Source organism: Populus euphratica, unplaced genomic scaffold (assembly GCF_000495115.2).
Source record: "Populus euphratica unplaced genomic scaffold, PopEup_1.0 scaffold40.1, whole genome shotgun sequence".
NCBI classification, from domain to species: domain Eukaryota; kingdom Viridiplantae; phylum Streptophyta; class Magnoliopsida; order Malpighiales; family Salicaceae; genus Populus; species Populus euphratica.
Window position 1 is genome coordinate 1 of NW_011499912.1, and position 13,967 is coordinate 13,967.

Below are 13,967 nucleotides of genomic sequence, written 5' to 3' on the forward strand. Positions count from 1 at the left end.
ATAGAGTAAAAACCTTCCTTGTCTCTTCTTCTCCACGTTATTATTATTCAAATATTTAAATATTTTATTTTATTGAATGTAATTCCAAAAATAGAACTCCAATTTCAACATCTCATCTCAAACATGCCCGCAGACATTATTATCCAAACAATCCTAAATAAATAAAAAGAAAAATAGAAAAAGCAAAACCACCATGTGGTATCTTGTATTCAATGCATGATAAAGTGGTATTAGAATATTAACATAACAAAGCAGCCCTCCCTTCTCTAAGGTGCAAATACATTGCATGTGAGTTGTACTAGGGTGTATTGTCAAGTACCAAGACCCATAAACTCTTTGTAATAAAATCCCTTCATCAGCTGCACACACTTGTTCATTCATTTCTTTCCCTTTTATCTTCTCTCTCTCTCTCTCTCTTTTTTCCCTATCTAATAGGGTTTCCATGTCCTTGTAGCTCAAATCTCTCTCATGAATTCTTGTTTTGAAGATACTCACAGTTTTTTGTTGGTGATCATCTTTGTGGGTTCTCTCTTTTTTGCTCTCTTTGGAGGGTTTTTTGGTGGATTTTACCTCTCAGGGTTTTTTGAGCTGTACCTATGTCTCAGGTCTTTGAATTTGCTGGTAAATAACCTACCATTTGCTTTTATTTTCTGAAATTTCTTGTTTTGTTCTCGTATCTGAATATGTTGTATAGCTAGCTTCTTTTTTTGGTAATTTCGTGGCGAATTTGATGTAAAGGCTGAAGCTTTGAGATCACTTTGCTTTTGATCACAGGGAATCATATATATTTCAGACATAAAAGTTTTTTTAGGATTATTTTGCTGTTGGTGACCATACAGGTTTTATTGAATTTTGGAATGGGAGAGGTGGTTCATGTTTTGGTCTGGGACACATGGACTGTTAGAGCTTATTTTTCGAGGTTTTTTAAAGTTATAGACTTTCTAGACTTGGTTTACTAGGATGTGTGCTCTGTTTGAAGTTAGATCTTGAACGTCAAGGATTCTTGTTGTGGTAAAATATATCTTTTGGAATTTAATTTAATTTTTGGTTTTTTAGCTGTAGATCAGGTATGTGATGTGTTTTGTCATGAGAGAAATTGTTCTCTGAGATTTGATGATGCTATCTATTGGTGGATCTAGGTAGTTGAAATTCAATGTGACTTAAACTGTTTGTTCTTGTTTTAAGGCACATGAGCAGATGAAATTTTGTAATTATTTGTTAATGAATTTTAGATCGGGATTTGACCTTTTCATACAGTTTAATAGTGGAAAAGGATGGAATCTTTTAGATCTTAATCCATGAATAATTGTTGATTGGAATTTGCATGTTAGATCCAGATTGGAAAGCTTTATTTGAGATATATGCATGTTGTTGTTTGACAAGAATCATTTTGTCACTGTTATAAACTTGCCTTGTTTGTATGATTATTTGTCACTTTCAGTTTCTTTTGTCTTGAAACACATAAAAGGCCTTGGTCTTTAGCTGTAGAAGGAATCAATTATCAACTTAAACACTTGTGCTTTGGGTTCTGGAGAATTTTGATTACAGTAAATTTATTGTATTTCTTCGACATGTACTAGCTGGATTTACTTTATTAATGGAAGTTATTGATTTTGGTTTTCCAGGTGAAAATGATTTTTGTCCTGGGGGGCCAATATACACTAACCCCAAGGAGCCGAGCCTCTTCTTGTCCCTTGGTCTTCCTGTGGACGTGTACTTTCCTTCACGCAAGAGGTCTCGCATCAGTGCTCCATTTGTCTTTTCTGAGGAGAGATTTGAGCAGAAGAAGCAAGCTTCTATTGAAGTTTTGCCAGATGAATGCCTCTTTGAAATTTTCAGACGTTTGCCCGGGGGTGAAGAGAGAAGTGCCTGTGCCTGTGTTTCAAAGCGTTGGCTTATTCTTCTAAGCAGTATATGTAGGGATGAACTTTGCAGCCAGAATAGATCAGCTGTAAAGAACACTGAGGTGAAAAGCAAGATTGAGGATGAGGAAATTGAAGGTGATGGATGCTTGTCCAGGAGCTTGGAGGGGAAAAAGGCCACAGATATTAGACTTGCTGCTATTGTTGTTGGAACTGCTAATAGTGGAGGATTGGGCAAGCTTTTTATCCGTGGAAGCAATTCTAGTCGAGGAGTGACAAAGGTTGGCCTCAGAGCAATTGCCCGTGGATGCCCTTCTCTGAAGGTTCTTTCCCTGTGGAATTTGCCTTCTGTCGGGGATGAAGGTTTATCAGAGATTGCCAATGGCTGTCACATGCTGGAGAAGCTAGATCTTTCCCAATGCCCCGCAATTACTGACAAGGGTTTGCTTGCAATTGCAAAAAACTGCATCAATCTGACTGATCTAGTGTTAGAATCTTGCTCAAACATTGGCAATGAAGGTCTGCAGGCTGTTGGCCAGTACTGCACCAATCTGAAGTCCATTTCCATCACAAACTGCCCTGGTGTTGGGGATCAAGGAATTGCAGCCCTTGTATCTTCTGCCTCAAATGTTTTGACAAAGCTGAAGCTCCAATCACTGAACATTACTGATGTGTCCCTGGCTGTCGTTGGACACTATGGCAAGGCAGTTACCGATCTTGTTCTGACAAGCCTCCCAAATGTCAGTGAGAGGGGCTTCTGGGTCATGGGTAATGGCCAAGGGTTGCATAAGTTGAAGTCCTTGACAGTTACATCCTGTCTGGGCGTGACAGATATTGGACTTGAAGCTGTGGGAAAGGGTTGCCCAAGTTTGAAACAGTTCTGCCTCCACAAATGTGCTTTCTTATCTGACAATGGACTAGTCTCATTTGCAAAAGCAGCAGAGAAACTGGAGAGCCTGCAATTAGAGGAGTGCCACAGGATCACCCTGCTTGGGTTTTTTGGTTCCCTTTTGAACTGTGGTGCAAATCTGAAGGCTATTTCTTTGGTGAACTGCTTCGGGATTAGGGACCTAAAGCTGGATTTGCCTCAGCTGTCTCCTTGCAATTCCCTACGATCATTGTCTATCCGCAACTGCCCTGGTTTTGGTGATGGTAGCCTGGCGTTGTTGGGTAACTTGTGCCCACAACTGCGGAATGTGGAATTGAGCGGGCTTCAGGGAATAACTGATGCTGGGTTTCTCTCAGTACTTGAGAACTGTGAGGCTGGTCTGGTGAAGGTTAACCTTAGTGGGTGTATCAATTTGTCTGACAAAGTGGTGGGGGTGATGACTGAGCAGCATGGTTGGACTCTTGAGATGTTGAATCTTGATGGATGTAAGAGGATAACTGATGCAAGTTTGGTGGCAATAGCAGAGAATTGCTTCTTGCTATATGACCTTGATGTCTCTAAGTGTGCAACCACCGATTCTGGGATTGCAGCCATGGCTCGCTCACAACAGCTCTGTCTGCAAGTCCTTTCTGTGTCAGGTTGCTCTATGATATCAGACAAGAGCTTACCTGCCCTTGTAAAATTGGGTCAGACCCTCTTGGGGTTGAATCTCCAGCACTGCAATGCTATCAGCAGCAGCACTGTTGATATTCTTGTGGAAAGGTTGTGGAGGTGTGATATTCTTTTATAAGTGGGCAAAGGATGAAACTTGTTCCAAGATTAGGGCAGTGGATGCATAGTCCGTGGGTTCAAGTCCGGGGGTTCAAAGTAAGCAGGAAGCCTCATGTAACAGTCGACTTTTGTGAGTAGCAGCAGCTTCATTAGTTTTTTTGGGTCCATCAGCTATGGGTCTTTCCATTTCCACTTGCACTTGGGTTCCCTTTTCCTGGGAACGAGGCCATTCTCTTTTTTTCTCAGGTTTCCATTCACTGGAGATCTGTTAAAAGTATTTTAGCTCCCCTTCCAATATTGGAGTGCTACTTTCTTCGCGGCCACCGTTCCCTGAGAATACAGTTGCCAGGTTCTGGTTCTAGGTTTTTTTTTTTTTTTTTTGTTTCATGGTGCCATCACTTGGTGTTTTAAGTTCAGCCCCATGACATTCACGCTTGGCTGAAGCTTTTCGTGAAGTACCAGTGTCAAATCTGTCCATTATCAGGTTTTCAGTCCTTTTGTTTTTGTTATCATGTTTTTGAACATGGTGGTTGGGTCGCTGTTTTCCTCAAAGGGTAGGTTACTACTAGTCAGTCGTTACGGTTGCTTTTGGCAGTTCAACTTTTCGGTCTGTTTGGCGAGGGTTTTGGCCGTGGCAACAAGTTATACAGTCTGCCATGATAACCTCCTCTTTCTAGAGGGGTTTTTTTTTCTCCAAGCCCTTGTTTTTTACAGTCTCCATTTCTTCACGAACTGTATCACGCAGCCTTTTTATCATGTAATGAAATAGGCATCTACCCTTTGTGATGCATGTTTTTATCTTAACGGAATGCTTATAAATAAAACCTGTGTATTTCTTTATTATAATTCTACTTGCTTGTTTCCATCCCTTGATGGTTTTTCTTTCGATGATCAAAGGAAGTCATTGCCCAAGTATTACTATGGAATCCTAAATTTTCTGTTCTCAACGTTTTTTGCGTCCGAAAATTGTATCATCTGCTTCTGGTATTATCAAGGTCATGCCATATTTAATGAGAGCTTGATTCTAATTTCATATATATATATATGAGGCATGGTGCTTTCTGTGGGGGCGCATGTTGCTTGACTAGAAATTTGGTTTTGATTTGTTAGGTGTGACATCAAGCTGAGGTGTGTTCAATGCATCTAGCAAGTGAACTGAATTTGCTCACCTCTATCTTTTTTTCTAATCTATGGTTCTGGACGTCTATAGGAAGCTTCATAGTTGTCGTTGTCCTTGTATAATGGTTGGGAAAAGCTTCAGGAAATTTAAGTTCTTAGCTGAAATTGTTGACAAGATTATCTGTTGACCAAAACTATGAGAACTAGTCGCAGAGATTAATATAATCAAACAGATTCAACAATTCTCTGAACCCTGGATGCAACTTCCATTGATTTGAAGCCACAGCTATGGATGATATCTCCCAGCTCCAATCGATGATGATGTTCAAGTATATGAGAATGGACGTGAGAAATCTAGAGTGGTTTGCTATCAATACAATTAAGTCCACATAATCACATGGATGATCATGGTGAGATGTGTGAAACACGCAACATAATTTCAAGAAGCTGTTCATGTAAAAATCTTTTAGTGGTTAGCAGAAGAATCTGATAAAGTGAGAACCCGATCTTGTTGTCGACCACTCCTCCACCATCTCATTACTAGTTTTTTGACTGGAGATTCTCTTCTTTTTTTATCTTTTTTTTTATTGGGTTTGGTTAACTATTCAAGTTATCAAATCAATCACAAAGAATCCATTAAAATAATAAAGAAGTGTTATTGTCAAAAGATCCCATCATCAATCACAAGATATCTCGTGTCCCCAAGCACCACCCATGGTGAAATTGACCTTCATAAATCCTACCATGGAATTTGGATTCGACAAATCCTATCACTTGAGAAGAAGAGGCTCCGAACTGGGCCCTCCAAATTTGATAGGCCTTCCATTCCAAGAATTTTGGTTCGGCTTTCTTGTATCATAATTAAATGCATTTTCAACTGGGTTTCAAGTAGTTCATTCATGCATGGATTGGTGCGTTCACAAGAAATCATGTATTAAGAAGTGAAAGATTTAGATTAGGTTTAAATATAGAAAATCATTGATTTTTTAAATTAGCAAATTAATAATAATAATAATAAAATATATCAAATTTAGACTTAACCGTGCACAAAAACACTGTCCACATACTCATAATTCATTGTTCATTTATTGTGTGTAAATCTAAAATTTTTATATTCTAGTCCCTTTAATTTGTATAGATTTTATCATTGAACTTTATTTCTATAAATTTTATAAAATAATTTTTTTTATTTTTGTTAAAAAAATTAAGAGATTAAGGACCAAATTTGACATAATATTAGTATTTTTTATGATAATATTAAAAATTATTTTTTGACTAATTATATACGAATCTAATGATATATAACTTCCTAAAATATTTACTCATGAATATTCAATATTCAATGAGAATAAAATATTAGTTTTTTTTATTATAAAATATTCATATACATTTTCATAAATTTATTATTTTTAAGTTTTTTAATACATTCATTTCAAATTATCAATTAATGTTTTTTTATTTAAACTTGTTTTTAAGGTTATAATGAATTTTTATTTAAAAACAATAAAAAAGACATTTTTAGTCAATTAAAAAAAAAAGAGAAAAGGCACACATAAATAAGGGAAGGGGGTTTGATTAAAATAATTCATTTTTACTCTTTATTTCAAACCATTATTTTTTTTAAGATATTTTTTTTTAATTGTCTTTAGTTTTCATGCAATATACCACATAGCTAAAAGAGATGTGTTTTTTTTCTAAAGAAGAATACATTAATAAGAAAAATAAGAATTTAGACTAAAAAATTACATTTTTTCTATAAAATCTAAACCATTATTGTTCATGTGAAAATCCATTTTTATTGTCATATAATTAAATATAAAAAAATTAATAAGCTCTTTTTATAATTTATTTATTCATATATTTTTTCAATTCATTTTATTAAACTCATGCATCAAATTCCCAATTCTTGATTAGATTTCTCTAAGATATGAACACATGTATATTCTTTTCTTGTGTATGAAATTAATTTGAAATTCTGATGGGTTACGAACAAATTGTTCCTCAGACAACAAGCATCTGCATGTAGGAAAAAGGCACACGAACAGAATTAAAAGCCACTTCAATTCATATGCTTATGAAGATTCTTACAATGCACCCATGTTCTTGAGACCAAGGACAACCCCGACGCCAATTATGTGGCCAACAGCGCCACACGCCAAGGTATCAGCTAGATCACCGGTTTGTAAGCCTGAGTTCCTCACCTCAAGCTTCAATCCTGCTGTAGCCTTCCTGTTTGCTGATGGAGCTAGCCCAAATCTTCCAGCAAACAGCATGAGGCTTGTGCTTGTCACCATTATCTGACAAAATGGGATTGCGTAAGCTCATGAGTCCATTTTCCTGTCCCGCCATTTCTATGAACAGAGAGAACATTCATCTTTAAAAGAAACACGTTCGATTTCCTTCAAGAAATCTGATACGTGGACCAGTAAGATTCTTACCAAATTTGTGGGTGAACCGATGAAATCCATACGAGCACCTAGAGCTCCATTTCCCTCTCGCCTCACTGGTTGAACAGCTGCCTGCTTGATGTCCAAAATATTTCAGATTTTGATCAATGTATATACATGTTCAAGAGAAGTTCAACTTAATTAACCCAAAAAAAGAAAGAAAAACAGTAAATAAACAGAAGAAAGAACTCTTATTAGCAGCACTAACCAGGGGTTTTACAGGGGCGGCTGAGGGTCTGAGGCCATCGAATCCTGGGAGGGTATTAGCAGTCATCACGGCGGCGGCTGCCATTTTGCTTCTTTGAATGCGCAAAAAATGACCAGAGAAAGCCACTCTCTCTTCTCTTATAATTCTTCATAATACAACTTGGGATCCAAAAGACCTTGCATACCCACATGAGCAATTCGTGGCTTAAGAATCTTAGAATTGGATACGCTTGGATACAGGTAGCTGACTTGGCATTATGCCATAGGACTGCCCAGTTGGATAAGGTCTTTTATGCTGAGATTGTTTGCAAGATCTGTCGACCCAAACTATGAAAATTATATTAAGAAAGGAAGTTAAAAATATATAAGCAAAGTTTACAAAAATCATGAGAAAGTGAAGAAAAAAATGATGAATGTCTCAATTCTAGTCACCTTAGTGGTAATATCCTAATTTGATGGATAAAATAAGGAATTAATCCCTGATTAACGTTGCGGTAATCAACACACGTCCTTCAAGTCCCGTCGACCTGTTACAAGACGAGAAAGGGCTATGGTAGATTGAATTATATACCAGTATCCAGCATTTCTTGAACCAATTTCTCGATGACATATTTCTGAGTATGTGGATCACGATATAGCTTAATATTAACTAGCTCAGCTCCTTACTTGAGCACAATTCTATGATCATGGCTACGAGAGGGAGTTAATTCCTGAGGTTCTGCAGACACATCACCAAATTCTTCCAATACAGCTTACAATTCCTTAGCTATTTCTACTGCCAACTCCGTTTCATGCAACTCAATATTTTTTTTCGAAGGACTCAACAAATTAGTTAATTGCAACCAATTTAACTCTTGGCGATGGAAAAGTAGTGTATCAACCTCCTCCTCAACTCCAACGCCCGGTATTTTGCGGTGGCCTCCCCTACAATTCTATCTGTTTACCCTTCCACCAAAACTTCATCCACAGTCTCTTGAAATTCCACCCCAGATTATATAACCATTCTATTCCCGGGATCATGTCATAAACCCCAAGTTGAAATACAAATGCTCTTGTATTCAATGTATTCTATTGCATTTTCCATTCAAAATTATCACATAAGTTCACAAATAATCTCAGCTCCATCTGCAGCCTTAACATTCACTGTTCTATATTGAGCCCCACCAAATCTAGCATGTAGTAATTTCCGACATAGCTCCCCAGAATATTCTTCTAACACCACATCAGTGAAATCTGCTAAAGATAGCTCTCGATCCCCTCTTTCTTCCTCTGTTTCCTCCTCTAGCATAAACATCAGTCTGTTTTCACATTTATGACCAGGGGGATTGTGATTATGCATTGGATTCCAGCCGTTAACATTCCCAAATCCTATCAACATGGTGAATTCTGGATCATATTCTACTCTTTACAGTCTAGTACTGGCCTGATAAACTGAATTATGATCATGCACTGGATTCCAGCCATTAACATTACCAATTCCCATCAACATGGTGAGTTCCGGATCATATTTTGGGCTGAATCTTGTAACCATGCAACTATGACAGTAGCAATGGTGCTGCAGCTAATACTTGCAAATTTTGGGCTCATTACTTCCTTCTGACCACGCCCCGTGGTGAAGCTAATGCGCTTTGGGCTTAGGGTTTATAGTTTATAGACCGGTGTTGATGTGGTTTGGTGGTGAAGCCATTCTCCATCTCTCACTTCACTCTCTTCTCCCAGTCGGCTGTCTTCCTTGTATATATAATGACTGTAAAAAAACCACAATCAAAAAACAGAAAGGGCTCACAGTTCACACAACCACATTCACCTTAACAAAATCCAATTGCGCACATATAGGAGGTTCGAAGGGACAGTACAGAAGAGCATGGCCTATCTAACAGCAGACTTCAAAATTTTGCTAAATATTTTCAATTCAGCAGGCAAATAAGAAATAACATGTAAAACTTGAATAACTTTTGCAAGTCACAACGTACAATAATGCAAGAATGTAGAACCCTAACGGAAAGACCAGCAACCTGAAATCATGCACACAACAATCAATGCTGCTGACTAGGGACAAACACAACATCACAATCTATCATGCAAAATCTTTCACGCCTTCATTGTCCAATAATCCCGGTCTTCCACCTTTTTTTTTTTATTTACGCACATGGATTTTCCTTTTTTTTTTGGTCAAACTGCCAAAGCTATGGGACCTTTCATCAACGTAGCAGCTTCCTCTTGAACCACCACCTCCTCTTTTGGGGGCAGAAATTCACTTGCATCATTCCTCGGAACAGCTTCCTGCTCTTGGTTGGCGGATACACCTTCATTTTTTTTATCAGATAAGGTGGTATTTTCCTCATTTGATGCTTTAGGCAATTTACTTTTTTCATCATTTGCATATAAGTTGATCTTTTCAGAAGGCAGTTTGGGGAGGGATTTCCTCAGCGGTTTCTTTGGATGGGCAGGAGAAAGTCTGATAGGAATCTTAGAGGATATTTTCTCATCCAAACTCAGACGACCTGATCGACTGCTCTGGCTATTCTTTCCTTCAGAGTCCGCAGGGGATGGGCTCTTCTTTCTGCCTAGCTTGGGAGATTTCGCTCTTGTTGTGGGTATCTGCATCAAAGTAACAACATCAAGGCCAATGCAATTTCACTTGGATAACAGTCCTGCCAGATATATCAAGAACAAGATTACTAAAAGACCAAAGCAGCCACATAGGAGGCAGAAATTGCCAAATAATATCATCTGAGTCCAATGGTAGTGCACCCATTGGAAAATGCAAAACTACACTTCTACAGGACTTTAAACACAGAGCCGTTCATGTAGAGTTAACTAGGATGAATACAATAACAAGGATCTTGATAGCATTAGAGGGCTTCCCTGAAAAATCTTCCCAAGTATAACCTCTTAACTGAGTTTTGGTCATGAGGAGATTCAACAGAAGAGATATTGACAAAAGAAGAATAAAGATTGTCATGACATAGCCTTTTAATATTGGTAAACAACAGTGTTGTCCAACATTGGCACAAACAGTACCTCCACCAGGGAATACTACAATATCACTGGTGCATCTAAATGGTGAGACCCTAATAGTATTCCACAATGCAAGTTTTGTTGCCACTTTTCAAAGGGTGACATGGTAAAAACCTGCAGCGTGCAGGTAGTAAGGAGTGTAAGCAAACAATCATTGGTACAACTCCAACACTAGTTGCAACAAAAGGCCAAATGTTACAAGCATGGACCATGGAACTACGAATCTAACCAAGCAAGGATGCAAATGGCAGCAAGATAATCGTGGCAATGACAAAAGCACAAATGATATGAAAATAATGATCCATGATAGTACCTTGTTATGGTTACTTCAATTCAAACAATCAAATTCTAAATAAATAAATCTGAGACAGATAAAAAACAGAGATGGAAAAACAGAAAACAACACAACCCAAAATAATTGGCAATCGGATGCAATTGAAGGGACTAGTGGAGTGCAGAAATGTATTCAAGAAATGCTCAGATAGCAATTTGGAACTGGAGCATCCTATAACCCAGTCTATTTTGCATTCCCAAAAACTGCAGTGAATGCACATTAACCCAAATCTTGCATGAAAACAAAACAAAACAAAAATGCAAGAATGCAAGAGACAAACAAGCATGCCCTAGTAATAAAAGAACACATGGTTACCTTCTTTAGCTCCACCTTCAGTGGTGCAGGCTCCTGATAAAAGCTGGGCATAGGGGTTGCTTTAAAAGCCAGACTTTTCCTAAACAACTTAATCTCAGCTTCTTGGGTTTCCTGTGAGAGAACTGAATGATTGCCATGACGAGAAACAAATTCAAATAGAAATTACAGTCCATAGAAATTATAAACATTTCCGTACCTTGGACTTCGCTTGCAAGGTACTCTTTTCCACTTCCTTTGCATGAATCTTTTCCTCAAGCTTAGTGTAGAACTGAACAGCATAACATTAAAGATATTATGTTCGCACCATACCTGCTGCGGGGAAGCTTAAATGAATAAAAAAGAAGGTTCAAGTGCAAAACTAACCTCCTTTCTTTTCTCAGCTCGTTCATCACACTTAAAGCTGAAACCATAATTCGGAAGTGTACCGAACTTGCGAGGTTTGGCATCTTCTGCAGTGGGACTTCTACAATGAAATTAAGGGAAAACATGTGCACTCCACAGATAAGGGTAGCCTATGGACATATAGTTGAAGATCACACTAGTTCTGCTCAGAAAAAGAAACAACATTCAAAGAAAAAAGGATACAAAGTAGATTCTGTTTCTCCTTCAGCTTTCACAACAGTCCCGTTCTTCAAAGGTTTCAGTTTCGCCTTCTCCCTGTATATAGCAAAATCACCATTAACAAAAGGCTCGAGAAACAAGCATTGTGGATAAATGTGATTTAAAAATTCAGACAGACACATTTTGGATCAAATTTAACCAGTTAACAATTAGTAATGACTGACATGCAAGTCCAGGGCATTAAGGTAAAAAAAATAATAAGATAAAGAAAATGTGACAAATAAAAAAATATACAAGCAATACATACACCAGGCCAGCAGACAGCACTGCATCAGACTTCCCAGATTGCTGTAGCAGACAAGAGCAGAAAAATGATTAGCAAATGTGAAGATAATGACCAACAAGTGGTCTGAAGGCAAAAAGCATTGTCGACCATACCTTGGATGCCTGACCCTGCCTCTCATTGAATGAGTTACTTTTCAAAGGCTGTTTTAATTGTGAATTTACAGCAACAGAGCCATTTGAAACAGCAGTTCGAGCCACAGCATCTCTTCCATCCTTACCCTTCACCTGAGTGGCTGAGACATTTTTTGGGTTTGAGGGCTTTGCGTTGCCGCTCTTTCCTGAACCCTTCTGTGATCTAGCTTTCTCTGAATTATCAGCATCTTTCACTTTGGCTTCTCCTTCCTATGTGATAAAAACACCAAGTCTAAAATCAGGCTTAGTTTTAGCCGTTGTACAAAACACACAGGGCCAAGCATCTCCATACCTTAGAAACAGAAAATCCATTGATTCCCACATATACCTTTAATTCACCCTCGACTTCTCTGGTGGACAGAATATCATTAGTACAATCATCGACCTTAAAAGCGTTTCCCATGCTCTCACTTAAATTATTCGAAACAACACCATCCTCTCCAGCAGCAGCACTTTGCTCATGAACACCATTTTGATGGACAGTCTCAAGCCCATCATCAGGGAAAAGATGATAATCAGAATCCATCACACTCTGCAAGGAAGAATAGTTAAATAAATAAAACAAACTTAAGCAACTAAAAGATGATTCGACAAAACACAGAGCATACACTGAGCACTAACAATTAGACTGCAAAAACTGTTTCTCTGTTTTCATATAATAACCGAGTCATAATTACAAACCCAAAGATTATAAACCCAAAGCTATTAAACATCGAAAACAATCCTCAATCTCACCCTCCTTCGTTTTCCACACAGAAACAAGCCCCTCAAAAATTTCATTGTGCTTCAAAACCCAAAATTGCACTCATTAACCAGCACAATTTTCAGAAAAATGTCTAACAAACTGTGTTTACAAAACACTGGATTACAAAGAAAAAGGATGGCTAAGTAACCTAGTCAACTCCATTCAATCTATAACACTTTAACTAATCCCAACCATTTTTCCCTCCCCCACTTTCTCAGCAACCATACAAGACTTAAACAAATGAATCTCTAATCCTCAAGAAAATCAGAATCAAATCGGTACAAAATCCAATATTTCTCAACAAATTAATTAAAAGAATGTCAGCATTTCCAAGTCTCAAATCTCTCCTTTTAACACTGATCTGCTCATAGCCAAAAAAAAAAAACAAGCAAACAAAAACCAACACTCCGTTAAGTACCAAACAAGTTCACCAACCACTCAAATCTAACTCTACAGTGAGAGCGAGAAAGACTAACTTGAAAAAGCTTTCTCAGCAACCAAACAGAAAAAAACAACGAAACTCCCGACAACTTCCTTACCTCGAAACGCGTGCAGCGAAAATCAAAACTTCATCAATCAACTAGAAGATAGTGACAGATTTATCAATGGCTATGAAGGATCTGGGATAAGACCGGGCACAGTGAACCCCAGGATCCGACCCGAAAGAGTAAGATCGATCTCTGTTCGGATTATTATTCTCTAAAAATAAAAATAAAATTATTTTGTAGTGTATTTTTTTATGTTTTAGGATTCCGAAGGCTAAAGACTCCAATCCATTTTATTTCCTTCCTTCCAGGTCATTCACTCTACACCCACGCTGTATGCTTAAAAGAGAGGGGATGGGGGTATGGTGTACAGTATACGTCGAATTATACGGTTATAAAAGAGTAAGTAGATAAGGATATACGGTTATTTTAAGTAACTGATTAATAATTAGTGGACAATTAACAGTTGCTAATGGAGTGGCCCTACCTGGGATGAAATTTATTAACCACCTTTTATTTTAATTTTATTTGTGATTATTGGGTTTTTTATTATTATTATTATTATTATTATGAAATGGGAAAGATACATGGGGAGTGGTGAGTGTATGTTTGTCCCCCTATTTGTCAATACATGCACATTTTTAAAATTTCAAATTGGATCTTATTATAAAAAAATAATAATTAATTTCATCCATCGAGGATAGTGGGATGGTGATGTATTTTTAATTCTTTCT

The 13,967-nt window shown here is 37.6% G+C and overlaps 3 protein-coding genes across 4 annotated transcripts; 1 reads left to right on the forward strand and 2 right to left on the reverse strand.

Annotated features, from left to right (window-relative positions):
* The first annotated feature begins 313 nt into the window (after positions 1-313).
* Positions 314-4,368, forward strand: EBF1 (EIN3-binding F box protein 1). Its single transcript, XM_011038249.1, has 2 exons — positions 314-621; positions 1,626-4,368. The coding sequence occupies exons 1-2, from the start codon at positions 597-599 to the stop codon at positions 3,539-3,541; spliced, it is 1,941 nt and encodes a 646-aa protein (XP_011036551.1). The 5' UTR covers positions 314-596; the 3' UTR covers positions 3,542-4,368.
* A 2,213-nt stretch (positions 4,369-6,581) lies between these two features.
* Positions 6,582-7,475, reverse strand: LOC105134021 (photosystem I reaction center subunit psaK, chloroplastic-like). Its single transcript, XM_011038250.1, has 3 exons — positions 7,297-7,475; positions 7,080-7,160; positions 6,582-6,938 (listed from the first exon to the last, which is right to left on the reverse strand). The coding sequence occupies exons 1-3, from the start codon at positions 7,378-7,380 to the stop codon at positions 6,726-6,728; spliced, it is 378 nt and encodes a 125-aa protein (XP_011036552.1). The 5' UTR covers positions 7,381-7,475; the 3' UTR covers positions 6,582-6,725.
* A 1,584-nt stretch (positions 7,476-9,059) lies between these two features.
* Positions 9,060-13,564, reverse strand: LOC105134022 (uncharacterized). Of its 2 annotated transcripts, none has more exons than XM_011038252.1 (9): positions 13,288-13,564; positions 12,332-12,535; positions 11,965-12,213; positions 11,834-11,874; positions 11,551-11,622; positions 11,329-11,428; positions 11,162-11,233; positions 10,966-11,076; positions 9,060-9,896 (listed from the first exon to the last, which is right to left on the reverse strand). In XM_011038252.1, the coding sequence occupies exons 2-9, from the start codon at positions 12,527-12,529 to the stop codon at positions 9,468-9,470; spliced, it is 1,272 nt and encodes a 423-aa protein (XP_011036554.1). In that variant the 5' UTR covers positions 12,530-12,535; positions 13,288-13,564; the 3' UTR covers positions 9,060-9,467. The 2 variants fall into 2 exon arrangements, with proteins under 2 accessions (XP_011036554.1, XP_011036553.1); XM_011038251.1 differs by having other exon boundaries at positions 12,296-12,535; positions 13,288-13,562.
* Between the last annotated feature and the right edge of the window lie 403 nt (positions 13,565-13,967).

What these genes read in the sequence shown, in the direction of transcription:
- EBF1 (XM_011038249.1), top strand. Translation starts at nt 597, where the DNA reads ATGTCTCAGGTCTTTGAATTTGCTG. An exon ending in TCAGGTCTTTGAATTTGCTG is followed by an intron (nt 622 to 1,625) that starts GTAAATAACCTA and finishes TTGGTTTTCCAG; the next exon opens with GTGAAAATGATTTTTGTCCT.
- LOC105134021 (XM_011038250.1), bottom strand. Translation starts at nt 7,380, where the DNA reads ATGGCAGCCGCCGCCGTGATGACTGCTAATACCCTCCCAGGATTCGAT. An exon ending in CCGCCCCTGTAAAACCCCTG is followed by an intron (nt 7,161 to 7,296) that starts GTTAGTGCTGCT and finishes GACATCAAGCAG; the next exon opens with GCAGCTGTTCAACCAGTGAG. An exon ending in TCGGTTCACCCACAAATTTG is followed by an intron (nt 6,939 to 7,079) that starts GTAAGAATCTTA and finishes CCATTTTGTCAG; the next exon opens with ATAATGGTGACAAGCACAAG.
- LOC105134022 (XM_011038251.1), bottom strand. Translation starts at nt 12,529, where the DNA reads ATGGATTCTGATTATCATCTTTTCCCTGATGATGGGCTTGAGACTGTC. An exon ending in GTGCTGTCTGCTGGCCTGGT is followed by an intron (nt 11,623 to 11,833) that starts GTATGTATTGCT and finishes TGCTATATACAG; the next exon opens with GGAGAAGGCGAAACTGAAAC. An exon ending in TGAAGGTGGAGCTAAAGAAG is followed by an intron (nt 9,897 to 10,965) that starts GTAACCATGTGT and finishes ACTTTGATGCAG; the next exon opens with ATACCCACAACAAGAGCGAA.